General features: G+C 42.8%; 1 protein-coding gene across 1 annotated transcript in view; it reads left to right on the top strand.

Annotated features, from left to right (window-relative positions):
• The window catches only part of LOC130368838 (disintegrin and metalloproteinase domain-containing protein 10-like), a 76,171-nt gene that overhangs the window by 48,081 nt on the left and 3,257 nt on the right, over nt 1–24,833 (top strand). The window contains exons 11-14 of the mRNA XM_056573139.1: nt 3,166–3,310; nt 16,672–16,855; nt 17,953–18,052; nt 23,486–23,703. Coding sequence (XP_056429114.1) covers nt 3,166–3,310; nt 16,672–16,855; nt 17,953–18,052; nt 23,486–23,703 — 647 coding nt within the window. The remainder of the gene's footprint in view (nt 1–3,165; nt 3,311–16,671; nt 16,856–17,952; nt 18,053–23,485; nt 23,704–24,833) is intronic.

The following is a 24,833-nucleotide window of genomic DNA, read 5'->3' as shown; positions in this document are numbered from 1 at the left end:
AGCCTAATTAGCTTCCACCTGCTCCCTGTCTATATTACCTCACTTCCTTGCCAGATCTTGTTGCCTTGTGCCAGTGAAAGCGTTTAGTGTTGTCCAAAGCCTGTGTTCCAGATCTCCTGCTATCCTCATTGACTACGAACCTTGCCGCCTGCCCCGACCTTCTGCTACGTCTGACCTTGCCTCTGCCTAGTCCTTCTGTCCCACGCCTTCTCAGCAGTCAGCGAGGTTGAGCCGCTGCCGGTGAATACGACCTGGTTGCTACCGCCGCAGCAAGACCATCCCGCTTTGCGGCGGGCTCTGGTGAAAACCAGTAGCAACCCTACAACCGGTCCACCGACACGGTCCACGCTAATCCCTCGCTGACACAGAGGATCCACATCCAGCCTGCCGAATCGGGTCCCTGCTCCTCCCTGGAGCGCTCGCGGCCTTCCTCTCTCTGCAGCGCCCCGGTCAGACCCGCTGACCGGGAGCGCTGCACTGACATTGCTGGCGGGGATGCGATACTCATAGCGGGACGCGCCCGCTCGCGAATCGCATCCCAAGTCAATTATCTGTCCCCGCTTCCGGCTGTCATGTCCTGGCACGCGCGGCTCCGCTCCTTAGGGCGCGCGCGCACCAGCTCTCTAAGATTTAAAGGGCCAGTGCATCAGTGATTGGTGCCTGGCCCAATCAGCCGAAATAGCTTCCACCTGCTCTCTGTCCATATTACCTCACTTCCCCTGCACTTCCTTGCCGGATCTTGTTGCCTTGTGCCAGTGAAAGCGTTTAGCGTTGTCCAAAGCCTGTGTTCCAGATCTCCTGCTATCCTCATTGACTACGAACCTTGCCGCCTGCCCCGACCTTCTGCTACGTCTGACCTTGCCTCTGCCTTGTCCTTCTGTCCCACGCCTTCTCAGCAGTCAGCGAGGTTGAGCCGTTGCCGGTGGATACGACCTGGTTGCTACCGCCGCAGCAAGACCATCCCGCTTTGCGGCGGGCTCTGGTGAAAACCAGTAGCAACCCTAGAACCGGTCCACCGACATGGTCCACGCCAATCCCTCGCTGACACAGAGGATCCACATCCAGCTAGCCGAATCATAACAACAGGTCTATAATTCCTGGGGTCACCTTTTGATCCCTTTTTAAATATTGGTACCACATTTGCCATGCGCCAGTCCTGGGGAACAGTCCCTGTTACTACAGAGTCCCTGAATATTACATTACTTAATTCCTTTAGAACACAGGGGTGAATGCCATCTGGACCTGGTGATTTGTCTATTTAGATTTTTTGTAGGTAGCACTGTACTTCTTCCTGGGTTAGACAGGTGACCTGTACTAGGGAGTTTATCTTATCACACTGTAAGAATTTGTTTAAAGGGGCCACACTTTCATTTTTGATCTTTTTGCTATTTATATAGTTAAAGAACATTTTGGGGTTAGTTTTACTCTCTTTGGCAATGAGTCTTTTTGTCTCTGTTTTTGCGGTTTTTATCTGTTTTTTTTTACATATTTTACATATTTCTCTATAGCTTTTTAATGTTTCTTCACTGCCGTCCTGTTTTAGTAGTTTCAATGCTTTATTATTGTCATTTATTGCCCCCTTAGCATTTTTGTTCATTCATATTGGTTTTCTTTTATTCCTGACCCTTTTATTCCCATAAGGTACATACATCTTACAGTGAGAATTTAAGATATTTTTAAAAGACTCCCATTTAGTGTCAGTATTCTTGTTTTTGAGGACATTATCCCATTTTATATTGTTAAGGGCTTCTCTGAGTTGACCGAACTTTGCCTTACTAATGTTCATTGTTTTTGTGGCCCCTCGAGAGATTTCTTTATTGAAGAACAAGTTATAATGTATTATATTATGATCACTATTTCCTAGGTGTCCTTCTACTTGCACATTACTCTGTCAGGTCTGTTGGTTAATATTAAATCTAGTAGGGCGCCCCCTCTGGTCGGGCCCTGCACCATTTGGGACTGATAATGGTCTTTAGATATAGTCAGAAACCTGTTTCCTTTATGAGATTCACAGGTCTCAGTCTCCCAATTTATATCAGGATAGTTAAAGTTCCCCATTATCACGTCATTTTGATTTGCTGCCTTGTTTATTTGCCTCAGTAATTGATCTTCTGCCTCTTCCATTATGTTTGGGGGCTTATAACAAACCCCTATCAGGATTTTTTAATTTTTATCTCCATACATTTCTACCCATAATGACTCCACATTATCGTTTCCCTCCCGTATATCCTCCCGCAGTGCGGCCTTCAGACTCAATTTCACATACAGACAAACCCCTCCCCCTTTCCGTTTTGTCCGATCCTTCCTGAATAGACTATAACCCTGTATGTTGACCGCCCAGTCACAACTATCATGCAACCAAGTGTAAGTGTAACCCCTCTTCACTGTGCCAACTCAAGGAGTGTATGTAATCTGTTGGAAAGAGCCCAGTCACTGTGAATAGACCATGATACAGGAGGACTTCTACCTCCATCATTTAGACATCCTACTGGGCCTCTGCACCATATGCTTTTCCTGGGTGCTGCATATGGGAGTGGTGGTAATGAGACAATTTGTTCAAAGGTAAATTGGCAGCGGGTTCACCCACACTTATACTAATACACGGCATTATACTTCGGGGTGAACAGGATTACAATCAAGTATTGTATACTGGGATGCACAGTCTAGTTCAGGAAACACACACTGGGTTAACCTCCGTTGTTAATATGTAAATGGCTAGCTTTGCGCAATGGCGACGGGACCCAGCATACCCTGCCTCCTTTCCCTGTACTACACTCTACTCCTATCTTGCGCTCCCACAGGAAAAGGGATCCCATGAACATTCCTGAGGTGGGTGGCGTATCGGAGCAGAGGGGACAGAGGCAGGGATGTTGAGTATATTGGGTCCCGCCTCTATTGTGCAAAGCTGGCAATTTCTAGATTAGCAAAGCCGTCTTCAGAACCGGACCACAGATCTGGGCAAGTGATTTCTCATTTTAATACGGTTCACCTGCACTACCACCCTGTATATTGGGCTTAATGTGGAAGAACCAGCTGTTGGTATCCCTTTAAAGTGGCCATTACTGGTCTGAGTGTGCCTATGAAGGGCTCCTTTTACTCACAATCAATATCAGGTACCATATCTGTTCAGGAACCATATCTGTTTTTATTTGCTATTTTTTTTAGAGAGTGGGCGACCAACATGTGGCAATCAAATCGTAGAAGATGGAGAACAATGTGATATAGGTTTTAAGGACAATGACACATGCTGTTATGGTGTCAATGCAGGAGAAGGTTTACAGTGTACATTAAAGCCTGGGAAACAATGCAGGTATGTTTTTTCCCAAAATTAAGTATATTTTATATTTGTATAAGTGTGTACCAAATGTATGTAATACATGTATTCAAACTGTACTGTGGTGGCGTGGTGTGATGAGGGCAGATGTTACCCTAGGGGCAGATGGCATTAACCTCTTGTAATCGTGACGCCAGGGTGTGGTTTAGCCTAAAACTATATCGCTGGATCCTGGGCTAGGCACGGGGGGCAATATAGACTCTGTCGCCAAGTTATGGACAACAGTAGCTTTACTGAGTGTAGACAGTTGGTAAAGTCTATACAGTTCAGCCAGGGCCCAAGGAGGTGACCAGTGATGCAGAGACCTTAAGGGCTTGCTGGGACTTATAGTAGGACTGGACAATTGAATGCAGACCACGCTGACATGGCAGATGACAGAGACTGACTTGACTTGACTCAGAAAGCTGTGACTTTAGCATACTTGAATTGATGGTAGCTGCAGGACTTGACTTTTGAGGCCTCCAACACTCTGGACACACACACTAGGCAGGACTACACTTGACCTCAGCAGGAAGCAAGAGCTAAGAGCCAAGAGACAGAAGCTAGCTCCACCCAGGGCTTATATGGGGGAGACTAGCAGGGAGCCCATAGGTCACTCTTGGGATCACCTGGTCACTGGTGCCCCCTGGGTCACAATCACATGACATAACTCTAAAAGATACAACACATTTTATGATACAATACACTGCAGAACATATGTACGGGGGGGGGGGGGGAGGGGGAACAGGTGCAAGGAGCCCTGGGGACACTGAATGAGGGGAGGCAAGGGTACGGGGCTACATCTTCCATACTGGGCCACCATAGTACTGTCACCTCTGTAATGTTAAAGTGAATCTGTCAGCATTAAAACTTGTTCATAACTGCTAATGCACCTTTATACAGTAACCCCCCGACCTACGATGGCCCCGACATATGATAAAATCGACATACGATGGCCTCTCAGAGGCCATCGCATGTCGATGTCAGCATCGACATACGATGCTTTTATATGTCGGGGCCATCGCATTAACTGCTATCTGACAGCGCAAAATGCTTAAGCTGCTGTCGGATAGCAGTGTAATGTGCCCCAGCAGGTTCACTTACCTATTTCCGATCCTCCGGTGTCTTCTTCTCCAGGGTCCGGGCCTTGCTTTCCGGCGACGTTATTACGTCACTACTCACGCCGCGCCGGCGCAGAAGCGTAATAACGTCACCAGAAAGCGAGGCCCGGACCCTGCAGAAGATGCGCAAGACACCGGAGGATCGCAAAGAAGACACCGGAGCAGCGGGACAGCATCGGGAGCCCCTGGAACAGCAGCGGGAGCGGTGAGGACCTGGTGCGGAGCGGCGGCGACAGGTAAGTACAGCTTCCTATACTTTACATTGCACGGATCCCTCAACATACGATGGATTCGACAAACAATGGGTCGTTTGGAACGAATTACCATCGTATGTTGAGGGACCACTGTATTTGCTTTCTGTGCTGTAAAACTGTATAAACATGTACTTTTCTTTGGGCAACCAAGTGTCAAAGAGGTGATCGCAGGGCCAGAACACTTTCTTGCTCAACGTTCTCTCCCTTGTTGTGGCTTCCATGGCAATTCATGGTCATGATACAACTGTCAAAGCTGAGAAACAGGCATGGGCCTAAATCAGATTGCATGGCACAGAGGCGAGAATGACAGTCTGTAAATCAAGACATTGGGACGGAGGGAAGGTTGAGTGAGCATAGCAGACACAGCAAGAAGTTAAAATATAAAAGTGACATATGTGCCATGGCAGTAATACCTCCCTGAGACTAGGTTTCCACTTGTTTATATATTTATTTTTGCAAAAATCACCCATTATGCTGCACAGCGTTTTTTCTGTGAAAAAATGCTGCGACCAGATGTTAGGAAACTGCAAAATGCCATATCCACTTGGCATTTTTCAGTATGGCGCTTTTTAAAATCCTTTTGGCTTTTTTTTGCCATTTTGGGCTACCTGCCAGTTTTTGAAAAACGACCACATGTTGAGGCTTTGGTGTTTTTTGGGGGAAATCGTGATGGTTTTTTTCCCCATAGAAGTCTATGGGAGGGAAAAAAAACACCACAAAAAAGCCATGTGGATTTTAACATTGGTCCTTGTGCGGACTGTTTTTATTGTTTTTTTCTATATTAGTGATCTAAAAAGGATGGAGTTAGATATTTTTTATTTCATTTTTCGTAGGTTATCATAAAAAAAATAAAAATAAATCACCACTCTGAGTGGCATATATGAATCAGTGATGTCAAGTTCTATTCACATCACCAGCCGGCCGGAGTACAGAGCAGTGCTACAGAGTAACACCCACATCTCAGGAATATAGGTGCCGATCGCAATGGTTCTCAAGAGTAAGACCCGGGGCCATTTGTCCTTACTACAGGTACTACTGCTCCCAACATGGAGCACACTCTGTTCCATGCTGGGAGTAGTAGTAGGAATAAAATTATGTGCGGACATATAGTTTAAAAAAATATTACACTGTACACTGATTTTACATTAAATGAATAAAAGGCTTTATATACATTATTAACCCCTTAAGGACAATGGACGTACTCCTACGCCCCCATTTCCGAGTCCTTAAGGACCGAGGACGTAGGAGTACGTCCTGTCCTTTCCCGGCCCCCTGCCGCTAGCCGGAGGGGAGCCGGTGCCCGATGCCTGCTGAAATCGTTCAGCAGGCATCGCGGCATATCGCCCAGGGGGGTCATTATGCCCCCCCATGTCGGCGATGGCCGCAGATCGCTGGACAATTCAGTCCAGCGATCTGCGGCGATTCTGGGTCAATCGGGTCTCCAGTGACCCGGTGACCCGGAATTACTGGCTGATCGGGGCCGTCAGAGACGGCCCCGAACAGCCAGAGCCTGCAGGGGTGAGGTGGCACTGGTGCCACCTCACGATCGCCCTGATTCGTCGGCCGGATTACCGGCCAACGAATCAGGGCGCCTGCTGCGGGTGTCACTCCCACACCCACTCCGCCCCTCTTCCGGAGGACGTGAGCGGGTGCGGGACGTGCACCCCTGGTGCTGGGGACCCCGATCCCCGGCGTTAATGTTGGGATCGGGGCCCCAGGAGCGACGACGGCGGCGGCGGGACTGACCTGTGCGGCGATCAAGCAGCAGCAGGAGGTGAGTGACAGCCTCCTGCTGTTGCTTAGCAACAGCTCCCAGCATGCAAAAAGGGCATGCTGGGAGCTGTAGTTATGCAACAGGAGGAGGCAGACCACCACAACTCCCAGCATGCACTTATGGGCATGCTGGGACTTATGGTTTTGCAACAGCTGGAGGCACATTCTTTCTATGGAAAAGTGTACCTTCAGCTGTTGTGTAACTACAACTCCCAGCTTGCACAAACAGCTTAAGGGCATGCTGGGAGTTGTAGTGGTGCATCTGCTGGTTGCATAACTACAACTCCCAGCATGCCCGTTGGCTGTCGGTGACTGCTGAGAGTTGTAGTTTTGCAACAGCTGAAGGCACACTGAGTTAAGTAGCAAACCAGTGTGTCTCCAGCTGTTGCATAACTACAATCCTCAGCATCCCCAGCCAAAGTAGTATGCCTCCGGCTGTTACATAACTACAACACCCAGCATGCCCTTCCGCTGTCCGTACATGCTGGGGGTTGTAGCTTTTGCAACAGCTGAAGGCACACTGGTTGCAAAACACTGAGTTTGTTGTCAAACTCGGTGTTTCACAACCTGTGTGTCTCCAGCTGTTGCAAAACTACAACTCCCAGCATGCACTGATAGACCGTACATGCTGGGAGTTGTAGTTTTGCAACAGCTGGATGTTCCCCCCCCCAATGTGAACGTACAGGGTACACTCACATGGGCGGAGGATTACAGTAAGTATCCGGCTGCAAGTTTGAGCTGCAGCAAATTTTCTGCTGCAGCTCAAGCTGCCAGCGAGAAACTACTGTGAACCCCCCGCCCGTGCGACTGTACCCTAAAAACACTACACTAACACACAATAAAATAAAAAAGTAAAAAAACACTACATATACACATACCCCTACAATAAAAATGAAAAACGTCTGGTACGCCACCGTTTCCAAAACGGAGCCTCCAGCTGTTGCAAAACTACAACTCCCAGCATGCACTGATAGACCGTACATGCTGGGAGTTGTAGTTTTGCAACAGCTGGATGTCCCCGTCCCCCCAATGTGAATGTACAGGGTACACTCACATGGGCGGAGGATTACAGTAAGTATCCGGCTGCAAGTTTGAGCTGAGGCAAATTTTCTGCCGCTGCTCAAACTGCCAGCGAGAAACTACTGTGAACCCCCGCCCGTGCGACTGTACCCTAAAAACACTACACTACACTAACACACAATAAAATAAAAAGTAAAAAACACTACATATACACATACCCCTACACAGCCCCCCTCCCCTCCCCAATAAAAATGAAAAACGTCTGGTACGCCACTGTTTCCAAAACGGAGCCTCCAGCTGTTGCAAAACAACTACTCCCAGTATTACCAGATAGCCACTGACTGTCCAAGCATGCTGGGACTTTTACAACAGCTGGAGGCACCCTATTTGGGAATCACTGGCGTAGAATACCCCTATGTCCACCCCTATGCAATCCCTAATTTAGGCCTCAAATGCGCATGGCGCTCTCACTTTGGAGCCCTGTCGTATTTCAAGGCAACAGTTGAGGGTCACATATGGGGTATCGCCGTACTCGGGAGAAATTGTGTTACAAATTATGGGGGGTATTTTCTGCTATTACCCTTTTTAAAAATCAAAAATTTTTGGGAAACCAACATTTTAGGTAAAAAATTTTTTTTTTTTTTTTTACATATGCAAAAGTTGTGAATCACCTGTGGGGTATTAAGGTTCACATTACCCCTTGTTACGTTCCCCGAGGGGTCTAGTTTCCAAAATGGTATGCCATGTGTTTTTTTTTTGCTGTCCTGGCACCATAGGGGCTTCCTAAATGCGGCATGCCCCCAGAGCAAAATTTGCTTTCAAAAAGCCAAATGTGACTCCTTCTCTTCTGAGACCTGTAGTGCGCCAGCAGACCACTTCTCACCCCCATATGGGGTGTTTTCTGAATCGGGAGAAATTGGGCTTCAAATTTTGGGGGGTATTTTCTGCTATTACCCTTTTTAAAAATGTAAAAATTTTGGGAAACCAAGCATTTTAGGTAAAAAATGTTTTTTTTTTTAACATATGCAAAAGTCGTGAAACACTTGTAGGGTATTAAGGTTCACTTTACCCCTTTTTACGTTCCCCGAGGGGTCTGGTTTCCAAAATGGTATGCCATGTGTTTTTTTTTTGCGGTTCTGGCAGCATAGGGGCTTCCTAAATGCGGCATGCCCCCAGAGCAAAATTTGCTTTCAAAAAGCCAAATGTGACTCCTTCTCTTCTGAGACCTGTAGTGCGCCAGCAGAGCACTTTTCACCCCCATATGGGGTGTTTTCTGAATCGGGAGAAATTGGGCTTCAAATTTTGGGGGGTATTTTCTGCTATTATCCTTTTTAAAAATGTAACATTTTTGGGAAACCAAGCATTTTAGGTAAAACATTTTTTTTTTTTTTTACATATGCAAAAGTCGTGAATCACCTGTGGGGTATTAAGGTTCACTTTACCCCTTGTTACGTTCCCTGAGGGGTCTAGTTTCCAAAATGGTATGCCATGTGTGTTTTTTTGCTGTCCTGGCACCATAGGGGCTTCCTAAATGCGGCATGCCCCCCAAAAACCATTTGACGCTCCTTCCCTTCTGAGCCCTCTACTGCGCCCGCCGAACAATTAACATAGACATATGAGGTATGTGCTTACTCGAGAGAAATTGGGTTTTAAATACAAGTAAAACTTTTCTCCTTTTTACCCCTTGCAAAAATTCAAAAATTGGGTCTACAAGAACATGCGAGTGTAAAAAATGAAGATTGTGAATTGTCTCCTTCACTTTTCTGCTATTCCTGTGAAACACCTAAAGGGTTAATACACTTATTGAATGTCATTTTGAATACTTTGGGGGGTGTAGTTTTTATAATGGGGTCATTTATGGGGTATTTCTAATATGAAGACCCTTCAAATCCACTTCAAACCTGAACTGGTCCATGAAAAATAGCGAGTTTGAAAATTTTGTGAAAAATTTCCAAATTGCTGCTGAACTTTGAAGCCCTCTGGTGTCTTCCAAAAGTAAAAACTCATCAATTTTATGATGCAAACATAAAGTAGACATATTGTATATGTGAACCCAAAAATGTTTTATTTTGAATATCCATTTTCCTTACAAGCAGAGAGCTTCAAAGTTAGAAAAATTCAAAATTTTCATTTTTTTCATCAAATTTTGGGATTTTTCACCAAGAAAGGATGCAAGTTACCATAAAATTTTACCACTAAGTTAAAGTAGAATATGTCACGAAAAAATAATCTCGGAATCAGAATGATAACTAAAAGCATTCCAGAGTTATTAATGTTTAAAGTGACAGTGGTCAGAATTGCAAAAAACGCTCCGGTCCTTAAGGTATAAAATGGCCTGGTCCTTAAGGGGTTAAAGGGGTATTCCAGGAAAAAACTTTTTTTTTTTTTTATAAATCAACTGGCTCCAGAAAGTTAAACAGATTTGTAAATTACTTCTATTAAAAAATCTTAATCCTTTCAGTACTTATGAGCTTCTGAAGTTAAGGTTGTTCTTTTCTGTCTAAGTAATCTCTGTCGGGAAACGCCCAGTTTAGAATCAAATTCCCATAGCAAACCTCTTCTAAACTGTGCGGTTCCCGAGACACGTGTCATCAGAGATTACTTAGACAGAAAAGAACAACCTAAACTTCAGAAGCTCATAAGTACTAAAAGGATTAAGATTTTTTAATAGAAGTAATTTACAAATCTGTTTAACTTTCTGGAGCCAGTTGATATATAAAAAAAAAGTTTTTTCCTGGATAACCCCTTTAAATGTATTATTAATACAAAAGTAATCTTAAAATAGAAGAATAATTTTTAACCTTAGCCATTTTTAATATTGTCGGGTGCATTTTTCATTCCCTGCCTGCTAACAAAAATGGTTCCCTGCTTGAATATTTAAAAAATATTAGTTCTAAAAAAGATAAAATTTGTTCCCTACAATTTTTCTCATCCCTCCTGTAGCTTTTCTTTTCTTTTTTTTTTTTTGGTACCCAACCAAATTCTGAAAAAATGCCTGCAGGGAAACTGCCAAAGGGGCCTAAAATGCAATTTCCACAGAAAGGTATGAAACACCAGATAAAAAAAAACAAAATGCAGGAAAAAGCTGTGGCAGTTTTTCTGGCTTTTCCTCTGGTGTTTAAAAAAAAAAAAAAAAAAAAAACCTAACCCTAGACTGTCAGCAGGTGGGAAGGAGTATTATTACCAACAAATTCCCTTTAAATACTTTTGTGTCAAAAAGATACAAGTATTATAGAGTGATTCCTTTTTTTGGGTAACTAGAAAAATGATAGTTGCAAGCTTTTGGAGCACAGAGACCCCTCCTTTAGACAGGTTTTAGAAATGTAAGACAAACAAAACATTTATACATTGTTAAGATAAGCCAAAACAATAAAACTAAATTTTTTGCTACAGAGCTGAAGATGGCAGCGTAGCTATAAAGGTTGCAGATGATCCCAGGCCCCTAAAAGAAGGGGACCATAAGCCCCCTGTACCATTCTAACTCTGACTCGCCCCTTAAAGATGTGTGACATCTTGTCTACACATTAGAGCATGTAGTTTACTGGTTATCAGATTGGGGATCACATACCGTAATTCAATGACAGTATAGGAATGTAATTCCATACTCAGAAATAGGGGGGCTCAACCACAATATAAAAAAATGGGGTGTTATTCTCAGTGAAAATATATACAACCTCATCCAAGAAAAGCAAACACTGAATATAAAGTGCACACCACTAAATTGACAATTATATCACAATTTTATTACATATCAAAAAACAACATACATGATGGTCACCTGGACAATTAAAAACATTTAAAATGCTCATTAAAGGGGTAGTCCAGTGGTGAAAAACTTATCCCCTATCCTAAGGATAGGGGATAAGTTTGAGATCGCGGGGGTCCGACCGCTGGGGCCCCCTGCGATCTCTCTGTACGGGGCCCCGGCTCTCCGCCGAGATAGCGGGTGTCGACCCCCGCACGAGGCGGCGGCCGACACGCCCCCTCAATACATCTCTATGGCAGAGCCGGAGATTGCCGAAGGCAGCGCTTCGGCTCTGCCATAGAGTTGTATTGAGGGGGCGTGCCGGTCGACACGCCCCCTTCCCGCGGGCTGTCGGGGCTCCGTACAGGAGATCGCAGGGGGCCCCAGCGGTCGGACCCCCCGCGATCTCAAACTTATCCCCTATCCTTAGGATAGGGGATAAGTTGCTCTCCACTGAATCACCACTGGACTACTCCTTTAAGAGCCACAACACTATCTGGGAGCAGGGCCATGAACCCCCACTCCCGAGGTGTGACCCTGTCCTGCTATCTAATAATCAGTCATGCACAATGCTCCCAATTGCTGTGCTGCATATGACACAATATACAAAGTATTAAGTAAATAAATAAGAATTATTGATGCCCTATACTATACTAATATTGAAAACAATATATACATATAATAATTTTATTATAATACAGTGTTCTCTCAACATACGATGGTAATTAGTTTCAAATGAACTATCTTTACTTGAATCCATCGTATGTTGAGGGATCTGTGCAATAATAATATACTGTAGAAAGTTATACTTAACAAATGAATAAGAAATAAAGTTCTCTCAGCTCACCTCCTCCACGGTCTGCAAGGACCCGAGCCCGGCCAGGCTTGAAACTTGTAGGTAAATGAAGAAAGGTAGTCCAGCAGTCCCTTAAAACGTAGATCCTTTATTTCACTTTTCTTTAAAAGTACAGAGCACACACCATCCACCTTCACCTGGTCAGCAAACAACTCCTATGGACGCGTTTCGAACGCATGCGCGTTCTTGATCACCACACCACCTGTGTGTTCCTCACCTCCTAAATACCAAGTTCAAGAGGGAGGAGCACCAGCTTCAAGAAGACTTGTGTAAAACACCATTTGTGTACTTTAAAACTTCTTACAAAAACAGGTAACTACTAAAACTTACTATTGCATGAAAAAATGAATGAAACAGAGGAAAAACTGTGTTGTCAAATTCTGCTCGGTGTGTTTTCTAAATCAACCAGTTAAGGTTATACGTGTTCTACACCGACAGCAGAATTGACAGCAAACGCACTGTGTGTACTAGTTCTGAAAAATCCCTATGATTTCATTCACGATAGTTTACTTGATAAAATGTTTTTTAATAATGCAACATTAATTCCTTCCGTATATTCAGACCGTGCGGTACTCTGGTGCACAGAGTGTACTGCCAGAAGGCCTCACGGTTGAACAATTTTCTTTGTATGTCACCACCTCTTATGGGTTTTTTCACCTTCTCAATGCCATATGCTATGAAATTGTTTGTATTTCCATTATGTGCCTGTGCAAAATGTGTGGATGCACCTGATTTATTTCTATTACTTTCCATTTTGACCGCGTCGTATAGGTGCTCGCGGATCCTGATTTTTAAGGGACGTGAAGTGCATCCTACATATTTTAGATTGCAGGCAGTGCATTCAATTGCATACACGACATTTGTCGTATTGCAATTGATGTACTGTTTGATGTCATATCTGTGGTTATCTGTACTGTCAGCAAAATCTTTGCAAACCCTGGCAACATTGCATAGTTTGCACCGATTTGCTCCACACTTGAAGAAACCTTTGTTACTTAACCATGTATTCACACACTGCGTTTCTGAGATGACTAGGCTCGGGGATAGACTATCCTTTAGATTGCTAGCTTTTTTTGGCACTACAGCCACTCCTTGTGCCAAAAGACCTGCCAAGATCTCATCTTCCTTTAAAAGGTGCAGGTTTTTGTAGATTAAACCACGAATGTTTTTGAAATATGGATTGTGTGTGATTGCAAGTACCGGTTTTTGTGTTGTATTATTGTACATTGTTTTCTTTTTATTTGTCACAAGATTTTCTCGATTTTTGTTTTGGACAATTTTCATGGCTCTATTAAATTGTGTGTGGCTGTAGCCTCTTTTCATAAGCCTGTCCTTTAATTGTTTTGCCTCTTCCTGGAATGTGGAATGTGAAGTGCAATTACGTTTTAACCTGGTAAGTTCTCCGACTGGAATGGCTCTTATGGTTTGTATGGGATGGTTACTATTGGCCCGTAAAATGGTGTTTCCTGATGTAGGTTTGCGATATGTAGAGCTTTGTATTGTCTGTCCTGGTATACCTGTGAGCTGTAAATCCAAAAAATTAACTGCGACTAAATCAACATGTTGTGTGAACCTCAAATTGAACTGGTTGTCATTTAAGTATTCCATGTACAGTGGTATGGAAGACATATCTCCTCTCCAAATAAGGAGAAGGTCATCTATGAATCTTCCATACCACTGTACATGGGTGGCAAAGGGATTATGGCTTGAGAAGATAGTGGTCTCTTCCCAATAAGACATGGTGAGGTTAGCCAATGAGGGGGAATGTCTAGCCCCCATTGACACCCCACTGCACTGAATGTAAAATTGGTTGTCGAAATTGAAAAAGTTTTTCAATTTCGACAACCAATTTTACATTCAGTGCAGTGGGGTGTCAATGGGGGCTAGACATTCCCCCTCATTGGCTAACCTCACCATGTCTTATTGTTAAGAGACCACTATCTTCTCAAGCCATAATCCCTTTGCCACCCATGTACAGTGGTATGGAAGATTCATAGATGACCTTCTCCTTATTTGGAGAGGAGATATGTCTTCCATACCACTGTACATGGAATACTTAAATGACAACCAGTTCAATTTGAGGTTCACACAACATGTTGATTTAGTCACAGTTAATTTTTTGGATTTACAGCTCACAGGTATACCAGGACAGACAATACAAAGCTCTACATATCGCAAACCTACATCAGGAAACACCATTTTACGGGCCAATAGTAACCATCCCATACAAACCATAAGAGCCATTCCAGTCGGAGAACTTACCAGGTTAAAACGTAATTGCACTTCACATTCCACATTCCAGGAAGAGGCAAAACAATTAAAGGACAGGCTTATGAAAAGAGGCTACAGCCACACACAATTTAATAGAGCCATGAAAATTGTCCAAAACAAAAATCGAGAAAATCTTGTGACAAATAAAAAGAAAACAATGTACAATAATACAACACAAAAACCGGTACTTGCAATCACACACAATCCATATTTCAAAAACATTCGTGGTTTAATCTACAAAAACCTGCACCTTTTAAAGGAAGATGAGATCTTGGCAGGTCTTTTGGCACAAGGAGTGGCTGTAGTGCCAAAAAAAGCTAGCAATCTAAAGGATAGTCTATCCCCGAGCCTAGTCATCTCAGAAACGCAGTGTGTGAATACATGGTTAAGTAACAAAGGTTTCTTCAAGTGTGGAGCAAATCGGTGCAAACTATGCAATGTTGCCAGGGTTTGCAAAGATTTTGCTGACAGTACAGATAACCACAGATATGACATCAAACAGTACATCAATTGCAATACGACAAATGTCGTGTATGCAATTGAATGCACTGCCTGCAATATAAAATATGTAGGATGCACTTCACGTCCCTTAAAAATCAGGATCCGCGAGCACCTATACGACGCGGTCAAAATGGAAAGTAATAGAAATAAATCGGGTGCATCCACACATTTTGCACAGGCACATAATGGAAATACAAACAATTTCATAGCATATGGCATTGAGAAGGTGAAAAAACCCATAAGAGGTGGTGACATACAAAGAAAATTGTTCAACCGTGAGGCCTTCTGGCAGTACACTCTGTGCACCAGAGTACCGCACGGTCTGAATATACGGAAGGAATTAATGTTGCATTATTAAAAAACATTTTATCAAGTAAACTATCGTGAATGAAATCATAGGGATTTTTCAGAACTAGTACACACAGTGCGTTTGCTGTCAATTCTGCTGTCGGTGTAGAACACGTATAACCTTAACTGGTTGATTTAGAAAACACACCGAGCAGAATTTGACAACACAGTTTTTCCTCTGTTTCATTCATTTTTTCATGCAATAGTAAGTTTTAGTAGTTACCTGTTTTTGTAAGAAGTTTTAAAGTACACAAATGGTGTTTTACACAAGTCTTCTTGAAGCTGGTGCTCCTCCCTCTTGAACTTGGTATTTAGGAGGTGAGGAACACACAGGTGGTGTGGTGATCAAGAACGCGCATGCGTTCGAAACGCGTCCATAGGAGTTGTTTGCTGACCAGGTGAAGGTGGATGGTGTGTGCTCTGTACTTTTAAAGAAAAGTGAAATAAAGGATCTACGTTTTAAGGGACTGCTGGACTACTTTTCTTCATTTACCAGAAAGTTATACTCACTTGTCCCCGCCGCTCCGGACCATCACAGCTGCCCTGGATCGTCAGTCTCCATCACCGCCATCATGTCCCCGGGGTGTTCCCGCTGCTCCAGACCATCACCGCTGCCCTGGATCGTCGCTCTCCATCGCCTTCATCACGTCGCTACGCACGCCACTCCTATTGGATGACAGGACAGCGTGCATGTCGACCTTATGACGATGAAGGAGAGCGACGACCATGCAGCGGAGCCTGAAGAGGACGGTCCGGAACATCAGAAACAGGTGAGTGACACTCACCGGACCACACAAGGCACATTAAACGGCTATCCGGCAGCAACTGAAGCAGTCTGAGCTGCCGGATAGCCGTTTATGCGATGGCCCCGACATACAAAAGCATCGTATGTTTATGCTGCCTTCAACATGCGATGGCCTCTGAGAGGCCATCGTTTGTTGAAATTATCGTATGTCAGGGCCATCGTAGGTCAGGGGATCACCGTATTCAAGGCTATAAAATGGACAGTCATTATGAAAAACAATATCAATTTGGACATAGTCTAGCCAGGAGTAAAAATTAAGCATGAACATCCCATAATGCAAGCACAGCAAACCAAACGGGAGCCAGCGATCCAGATGGTGGAGCAGGAACGGGGCCACAGGAACCCCATGCGTTCCATCGCAAGCGACTACCTCAGATCTGAATCTCTAGAATAACTCTATTGAATTTCCTTCAATGATAAAAATAAATACCTTCCTATTGCTCCCCTCCTAATAGGTTGTCTGCAAAGCTTATACATGATGTATTTTATATGTCAGACTCTGCCTCTTGTTTGTAGGGGGCTTATTTTGTATTTTCAATAGTTTTTTTTCCACTTCAGTAAACAAAATTAAATAAAAATAAAACAAACATAGAACAATCTGTATATATCACATATTATTGTGTGAATAGACTTTTTATATTAAGCTTATCATAATCTTTTTTAGCCCCAGTCAAGGACTGTGCTGTAATAACTCTTGCTCATATAAGCCGAAAGAAGAACTTTGTCGCGATGAAGCTGAATGTACATATAAAAGTTTCTGCACAGGAAAAACTTCAATATGTCCAACATCTACTCCAAAAAGCAACTACACCTTGTGCAATGCAGGAACAAGAATATGTCTTAATGGAGTAAGTATTATTCTTATCTTAAGTAAGTCACATCATGACTGAGGATAAACAAAATGTACTGAAAGGGGTACTCCGCCCCTAGACATCTTATCCCTATCCAAAGTATAAGGCATAAGATGTCTGATGTCAGCTCCCTCCGCTGGGAACCTAATCGTTCTCTCCTGCAGCACCCCCTGCCATCTGGTGCATGGAACAAGCTTTGCTCCGTGCCTGATGATTGGCGATGCAGGGGCCGGAGGATTGTCACGCCCCTCAATGCAAATCTATTGGAGAGGGCATGACCACCGCCACGCCCCCTCCCATAGACTTGAATTAAGGGGGTGGAATGTGACATCACGAAGCTCCCTCCATGCACAAGATAACGGGGTGCTGTAGAAGAGATTGTGGGGTTCCCAGTGGCGGAAGCCCCGCAATCAGACATCTTATCCCCTATCCTTTTGGATGCCTAGGGGCGGAGTACTCCTTTAACCTAGGCTGAGTATACTAACCAGGTACCACAAGGATCTGTTATGGGCCCAAATATTATGAAACTTTTTATTATTGAGCTTGTGCATGGAATATGCAGCAACGTGTTAGCTTTTGAGTCATTAACATAAACTTTCAGGGAAATAAAAATGTAAATAAAACCATATAATCCCAATGCAAGATAAATAATTGAATTTTGGGCTCCAAAGGTTCAGCAACCTTAGAAGCCAAGCCCTGACTGTCACTCAAGCAGGAGAGTGAGGGGTGGGGAAGCATGGCACTTGAGCTGCTTGTCTCTGCCCCCTGGACACCTTTACCCATGGAATAAAGTGGATTCTGAGAAGGCATCCGTTCACCGTGTACTGTAACATTAATAAGGGTTTTCTTCACATTTCATATGATCTGTACAATGGTGGCTGTAGTTTAGTAGGTCACAATGAGCTGACAGACTCCTTTTAACTATGTGTATGGGCAGTATAAGAATTGGTACATGATTTAACTATTCCAAGGCCTGAAAAGAGGATCTGTGGGCATTCCTCACATTGTTGGAGAAAAGGTAATTTAGACATCAATATAATAATATATAAATATTAGACATCATGAAAAAATAAACCATTTTTTGTTATTTGCAGATGTGTCGCCAATCAATTTGTGCAAAATATGGTTTAGAGCAATGTGATTGTGATACCCAGTCCTTGTATAAAAAGTGCCAGCTGTGCTGTCAACGACCAGGTAGGAAAAAATTTATTGCAGGGGCCATCATAATAAAAAATAGATACATTTTCATTGCTTAAATGTGTAATATGTGCAAAATTGAGTGTTCTCTTTATTAATGAAAACAGTAAACATTATTGTAATAGTATACAAATGAGACCTGTATTTTACCTTACTAAGAAAAGGTTGTCATTTTAAATTTTTTTAGACCTTTGAGTCTCAAAATGTTCACCTCTCCCAATGATAAAGGGTAAACACTACTACTACTCCCCTCACTCAGGCTGTAACTTGAGCATAACCCATACTCTAAACCAGGAATAGGCAACCTTTGGCACTGCAGATGTTTTGGACTACATCTCCCAAAATGCTGCAGATGTAGTCCAAAACATCTGCAATGCCAAAGGTTGCCTATGCCTGTTCTAAATTATCCACACACCCAGGAACACTAATGCTGACACCACTTATCGAATTTGAGCGGTAACCCCCAACTCCAGACAATTTCCTCACAGGTATTCACTTTAGCAGTCAACAGGTAACATGACCAAGCCACAACCTATTCTCTACAGAAATACTTATGGGTTCTTAAAGTTTACCAGTGTTTTGTAAAAAAAAACACATTTGAAATGGGTTTGCCAAGCCCCTTACCGATCAGGGAATACGAGTGGGGAGAAAACGCGGTAGCATGATTCACTCCCCCGGCTTGCAGCAATGTCTGTCAAGCTTATCTGGACATCTCCATGATCTTATAATGGTGTCACAGGAATGAGATCACTGAAAGCTGGGGAGTGAAGTGCGCTACCATGCGCTTTTTCCCATTCTTTCTCCTGGTCCGCATTGAGATCCAGACTGATCAAAGGGTTTTAATTTATTTATTTATTTTTAACAACAGGGACACTTGGTAAAAGGCTAATAAAGATTTATGCTTTTATATACAAAGGTACATTGCATAATAGTTACAGAAATAGAGAAGTTAAGTGCATGTTCAATACCTAGCAGTTCCATGTGAAAAGTCCCTTGCTTAGTTATTCTAATATTATGATCACTTACATATATCATCATTACATTTACACACATTCTTTTTTATTTAAAGGACAACTGTAGTGGAACACTTTTATATATGCCCGTGCCTCAAAAATAAACAAAATAAACTTATACATACCTTCCTACGAGCCCCCGTTGGTCCGGTACAGGTCTCGCGGTCCGGGAGTGCTGACCTCACTACCTGGGGACGGGGACGCTGCAGAGCCATCGGCGTATCACCGGCCTCAGCGGTGTCCCGCCCCGGCCTGTGATAGGCTGAGCCCACTATCATGTAAGGAGCTCTGGCCGACTTCTTACATGAAAGTGGGCTCAGCCTATCACTGAAGAAGAAGGTGCAGGAGATGAATGTATGTAAATTAAACAATCTATTTATTACACTATTTCCAAAAGTTACATATTTACATCTAAATTGTATTACATCTTGTATTTCAGCATATAAAAGAATAAGAAAGTGACTTGTCACATAATTTTTTTTTGATTGGTAGGGGTCTGAATATTAAGACCCCATTGATTGTTGAATAGAAGCGGGAGAACTGCTCATTTGAATGCTGCACTCCTTGGAGAGCCAGCAAGTATAGAGGTTCATAGGAAGTTTACAGCCTGTATCCATTATTTTGATGTATATTTTTTTTAAAGAATACCTCTTATGATGGTCTTAAATTTTATAATCCTCCCAACTCACTGACCCATCATGATTAACCACCCCCTGTCTTTATTTTTTCGTTTTCTACCTTGATATTGCTCTGTATTTTCTGCTCAGTCAGATTCACAGACTGGGAAGGGGCGATCCCAAGCTGACGTGACATTATCTAAAGCCATACAAGGGAGAACTTTCTCCCTCACTCTGTTACACAAAGCCCAGAGCAGTTCAGTGTGACATGAGCTATGATTGGCTAAGGCTGCACACACACCCACCTCTCAGCACTCCCGACTGCATTTCCTGATTTTGGACTTCTGTCAGGCCATCAGGAGTCCAAAGTCTGTACAAGAGATAAGGGGAAACTGTACAGAGATTAATACATGGGACCATGTCCCCTTTGGGCCTCCCAATCTGAATCTCTGTGATTTTGGTGTGTGGCAGGGATGTCCAAGTTTTTTCTGCAGTGGGCCACTTAATCAGAAATGTGTGTGTGTGGGGGCCACTCTAATTGTTTGTGCAAGTGGCAAGCCAGGGGCAGGCAGCTGAAGCCCCACTGTTTGACAGGTAGCACAGGGCTTTAAGCTGGAGCTCAAGAGTGATCAAGGCCTTAGTGTGGTTACTGCTGGAGATCTCCAGCAGCCTGCAAGCCATTGTTTGTCGGACTGACTGTTGGACGCCCTGGTTGTTTAAAAAAATAGGAAGAACATAGAAACTCCATATTGGCTGACTCCATATTGTCTGAATTTAAACCCAGAACCTCACTGCTGAGACACCACATTGCTTTTTTTTACATATGCTTCTTCCATTTTTTTTTTTTAGAAATTAGCAATAGATAATGAAACATGTTTTTTTTCCGAATCTGTTTTAATTTTCTGATCATAATGGTTTTTTATTTGTAAATTATTATGCCATCATGCCTGAGCTATGAGCTACTTCTAACAGAATTTAGAGATATGCTTCACAACAAGCCTAATGGCATCATTACAATAGGCTGTACCAGACCCTTTTCACTAGCATGGAAGTATTTTCTATGCATGCTCTGTGACCTGTGGCGATGTCATTCTACAGGAAGGAGGAGGGGGGCTAAATTGTGAGCTTCAGATAATGTAAATTGTGTCTTTTCCTGTAATCCTGTGTAATCTGTAAACTTGCATTAAAGAGGACATTGCTTGGAAATTATCTGCACAGAACAGGAAGCCTCAGCTTAGTTTTGGGCTTAGTGGCCAGAATAAAAACTGCAAGATTTCAGAATTATTTTAAAATATAAAAATGGAAAATCAAAAATACATCCCAAAACATTCTTAACAAATCTGTTCAACATTAGAATTTACTCTAAACAATAGATTATTTTCTGATCACATATTCTCTTAAATATAAATGGGGGTGACTGGTTCTCAAGGTCTTGAGTGTGATGGAAATGTGTTATATGGTTTTGTCTGTGAATATGTAATGATGATAGTGGTGTTTATGAATAATTCAAGAGGGTGATGATGGGTGTTTGTATAAATTTGAGGGTATGTATATATATATATAATGAAAGAGGGTGATAGGTGTTCCTGTATAAACTGGAGAATCTGTATATAATGATCGGTGTATATGGGAGAGAGGGAAAAGTATGGGGGAGAAAAGTATCTTGATAGGTGTTTGTGAATGATTGGAGAGGGGGATGGTAAGTGTTACTGTATAAATTGGAGAATATGCATGTATATAATGAATATTTGTGATGATAGGTGTTTCTGTATAAACTGCAGGATGTGTGTGTATATATTGATCGGTGTATATGGGAGAGAGAAGTATAGGGGAGAAGGAAATGATTGAAGGAGAAGGGGGATGATGAAAGAGAGATAGAGGATGGTGAAAATAAAAGAAAAGGCTCTTACTTGGATAGATAAAAGCGTAATTTATTTGTAATTTAATAATATAAAACAGGAAAAAACGCTGGGCCCTAGCGCTTATACTTTCCAATGCATATGAAACAGTTAAAATAATTCATAAATGTAATTCATAACAAGGTCAGTAGATGAAAAGCACTGAATAGTTATACAATGTGCAATAGTAGGTAAATGAACCCGGTGCTGCGACCGCAAGGTATAACAGACCAAGTCAATTGCTCTCGGTACGGCGACCGTAGAGATGTGTGAAATAGTCAAGTAGTCCACGGTGCTGCGACCGTATGCCAGAAAGAAGAAACAAAGTCACAATGTAGCGGTACTGCGACCGTATGCCAGAAAGAAGAAACAAAGTCACAATGTAGTGGTGCTGCGACTGTAGTTGGTAGTACAATTCAATGGACACAGTGTGTCAATGTTGCGAGGGTGCGTGCTGTCTCTAACAGAGTGAGGGAGCCATGGATTGGCAGTGGGCCAAAAGGAGGAAGCTCCAGCAGTTGCAAGGCTGGGTAGTGGAAAGGGGGAAGAAATATCTTGTGGTACTATGTACCTCTCACCCGGTCACTCCTATGGACTTTGTGATGTCGGTCCTCACTCTGGAAACGAAGCCGCTTGTTTGTGGCTGTCTGCGGTCACTGGTGCTCGGCTTCTCCTCGTGGCGGTGAGCGTGTTGGGCGCGTAATAGAATCCTGGCGCGCTGTGATGATCCTGTGGTTCAGCTGGTGATGATAGTGCTTGCAATGGTGTCTACTGCCTTAAGACTAGACGCGTTTCGGACCCTCTAGGTCCGTCCTCAGTAGTCTTTCTTCTTTCTGGCATACGGTCGCAGTACCGCTACATTGTGACTTTGTTTCTTCATTCTGGCATACGGTCGCAGCACCGTGGACTACTTGACTATTTCACACATCTCTACGGTCGCCGTACCGAGAGCAATTGACTTGGTCTGTTATACCTTGCGGTCGCAGCACCGGGTTCATTTACCTACTATTGCACATTGTATAACTATTCAGTGCTTTTCATCTACTGACCTTGTTATGAATTACATTTATGAATTATTTTAACTGTTTCATATGCATTGGAAAGTATAAGCGCTAGGGCCCAGCGTTTTTTCCTGTTTTATATTATTAAATTACAAATAAATTACGCTTTTATCTATCCAAGTAAGAGCCTTTTCTTTTATTTTCACCATCCTCTATCTCTCTTTCATCATCCCCCTTCTCCTTCAATCATTTCCTTCTCCCCTATACTTCTCTCTCCCATATACACCGATCAATATATACACACACATCCTGCAGTTTATACAGAAACACCTATCATCACAAATATTCATTATATACATGCATATTCTCCAATTTATACAGTAACACTTACCATCCCCCTCTCCAATCATTCACAAACACCTATCAAGATACTTTTCTCCCCCATACTTTTCCCTCTCTCCCATATACACCGATCATTATATACAGATTCTCCAGTTTATACAGGAACACCTATCACCCTCTTTCATTATATATATATATACATACCCTCAAATTTATACAAACACCCATCATCACCCTCTTGAATTATTCATAAACACCACTATCATCATTACATATTCACAGACAAAACCATATAACACATTTCCATCACACTCAAGACCTTGAGAACCAGTCACCCCCATTTATCTTTACGAATTTTCTGCTTAATCAGGGTATACAGGAGATTATACCCAGACTGAAGTTCTCGGTCACCACACCAGATTGAGTACATCTCACACTTCCCTAATCTATCAATATATTCTCTTAAATGTTACCTAATTTCTCTCTCTCTCTCTCTCTATATATATATACTGCTATTTATCATATTATGAAGTAACGTGTTGACTGATTGGATTGACAGGTGATGCGTATTCCTGTAGAAGTACAAAATCTTCGGAGCTGGGACGTCTGTTTAATATGAGTACAATATTTCTTCCTGCTGGTGCACCATGTGAGCAGAGGCAAGGTTACTGTGATAAATTTCACGTGTGTCGACTTGTTGATGCAGATGGGCCCATTGCTAGACTTAGAAAGTCATTCTTGAATTTAATAGAGTTTGACCCTGCAGCCTGGATGAAGGTAAGACATCTTAATGTGATAAATGGTTACATAATGAGTACATTTATAAAGAAAATGTGCTGTGTGTATTCATTTTTCAGTTGTGTTACACACACACACAAACTTATAAACATAGTAAATGTACAACAGTTAGTGTGTGCATGTAAACAAACATAGTATATCAAGTTTTAGATATAGAGGGACATACTAGAAATGCTCTTGTCAGTCAGTACCAGAGGATGATCACTGGAAGTCTCTCTAGGAAATGCAGCATGCAGGGTAGTCAGCCTGAAATGATGTAGTCTTCCAATTTTTTATGGATGCCCGGCTGGGTAATTCAAGTGTATTAGAGGGAGGATTTGTCTTTCCCTAATACATCCCTATGCTGGATCCTCTATGAAGAATTCCCCATATGAGTGAATACAACTCTCAGCATGTCATGAAAGCTGAAAGGCATGCAATGTTGTGTCATTCTGCATTAAACTCAAACTAGTAAGCGATCCATTTATAGCAAACTACAAGTTCCTACATGGTTTGCCAAAGTTTGCCAGAGTTACCCCATCACAGCTCTACGTGATCGTATCAATTTAGATCTTTTTACAGTCAGTAACCCAAGATGAGCAACCCATGGTGTCCCTCCTCTCCCTTCCCTTCCTTAGCATCATGACGTCCCAGCTTTCCCTGCTTGGTAAGATAAATACACTCTCTGGGTCAAGTGCACCACGCCCGGCTTATGGAGTGTAAGGCGGTAAATAGTGTTGCATAGCATCAATACTTATCTCTTTGATGGCATGGCTAACTGCATATGATCCTGGGTGGAACAGCATCTGCGCATATTGTGAGAGTTTTGCCACAAAAAACATGCCTACCAAATGCACACTGGATACACAAGCGGGCATGTGATGCATACAGTGCGCCTCAAAAGGGCAAAGATATCGGCCGATTTCAGCCTCAAAACACTTATTTTCTATAATAAAACCCTGTCCCCTCCCTCTTCACCCCATTATCACCAACTTTACTATCTGGACAGGTGGTGGTGTGGTATATAGTTGTTTTGTGGCCTCCTAGGTCTGTTTATCAGCAGATCTGGTTGCGGATGATGAAGGGTCACTGGTGCCTGTAGTGTGCCAGGGAGTGTGTACATTGTGCAG

The sequence above is a fragment of the Hyla sarda genome, chromosome 1, assembly GCF_029499605.1.
Source record: "Hyla sarda isolate aHylSar1 chromosome 1, aHylSar1.hap1, whole genome shotgun sequence".
Lineage (NCBI taxonomy): Eukaryota > Metazoa > Chordata > Amphibia > Anura > Hylidae > Hyla > Hyla sarda.
The sequence above is the reverse complement of the archived record's forward strand: the minus strand, read 5'-3'. Positions and strand labels throughout refer to the sequence as shown.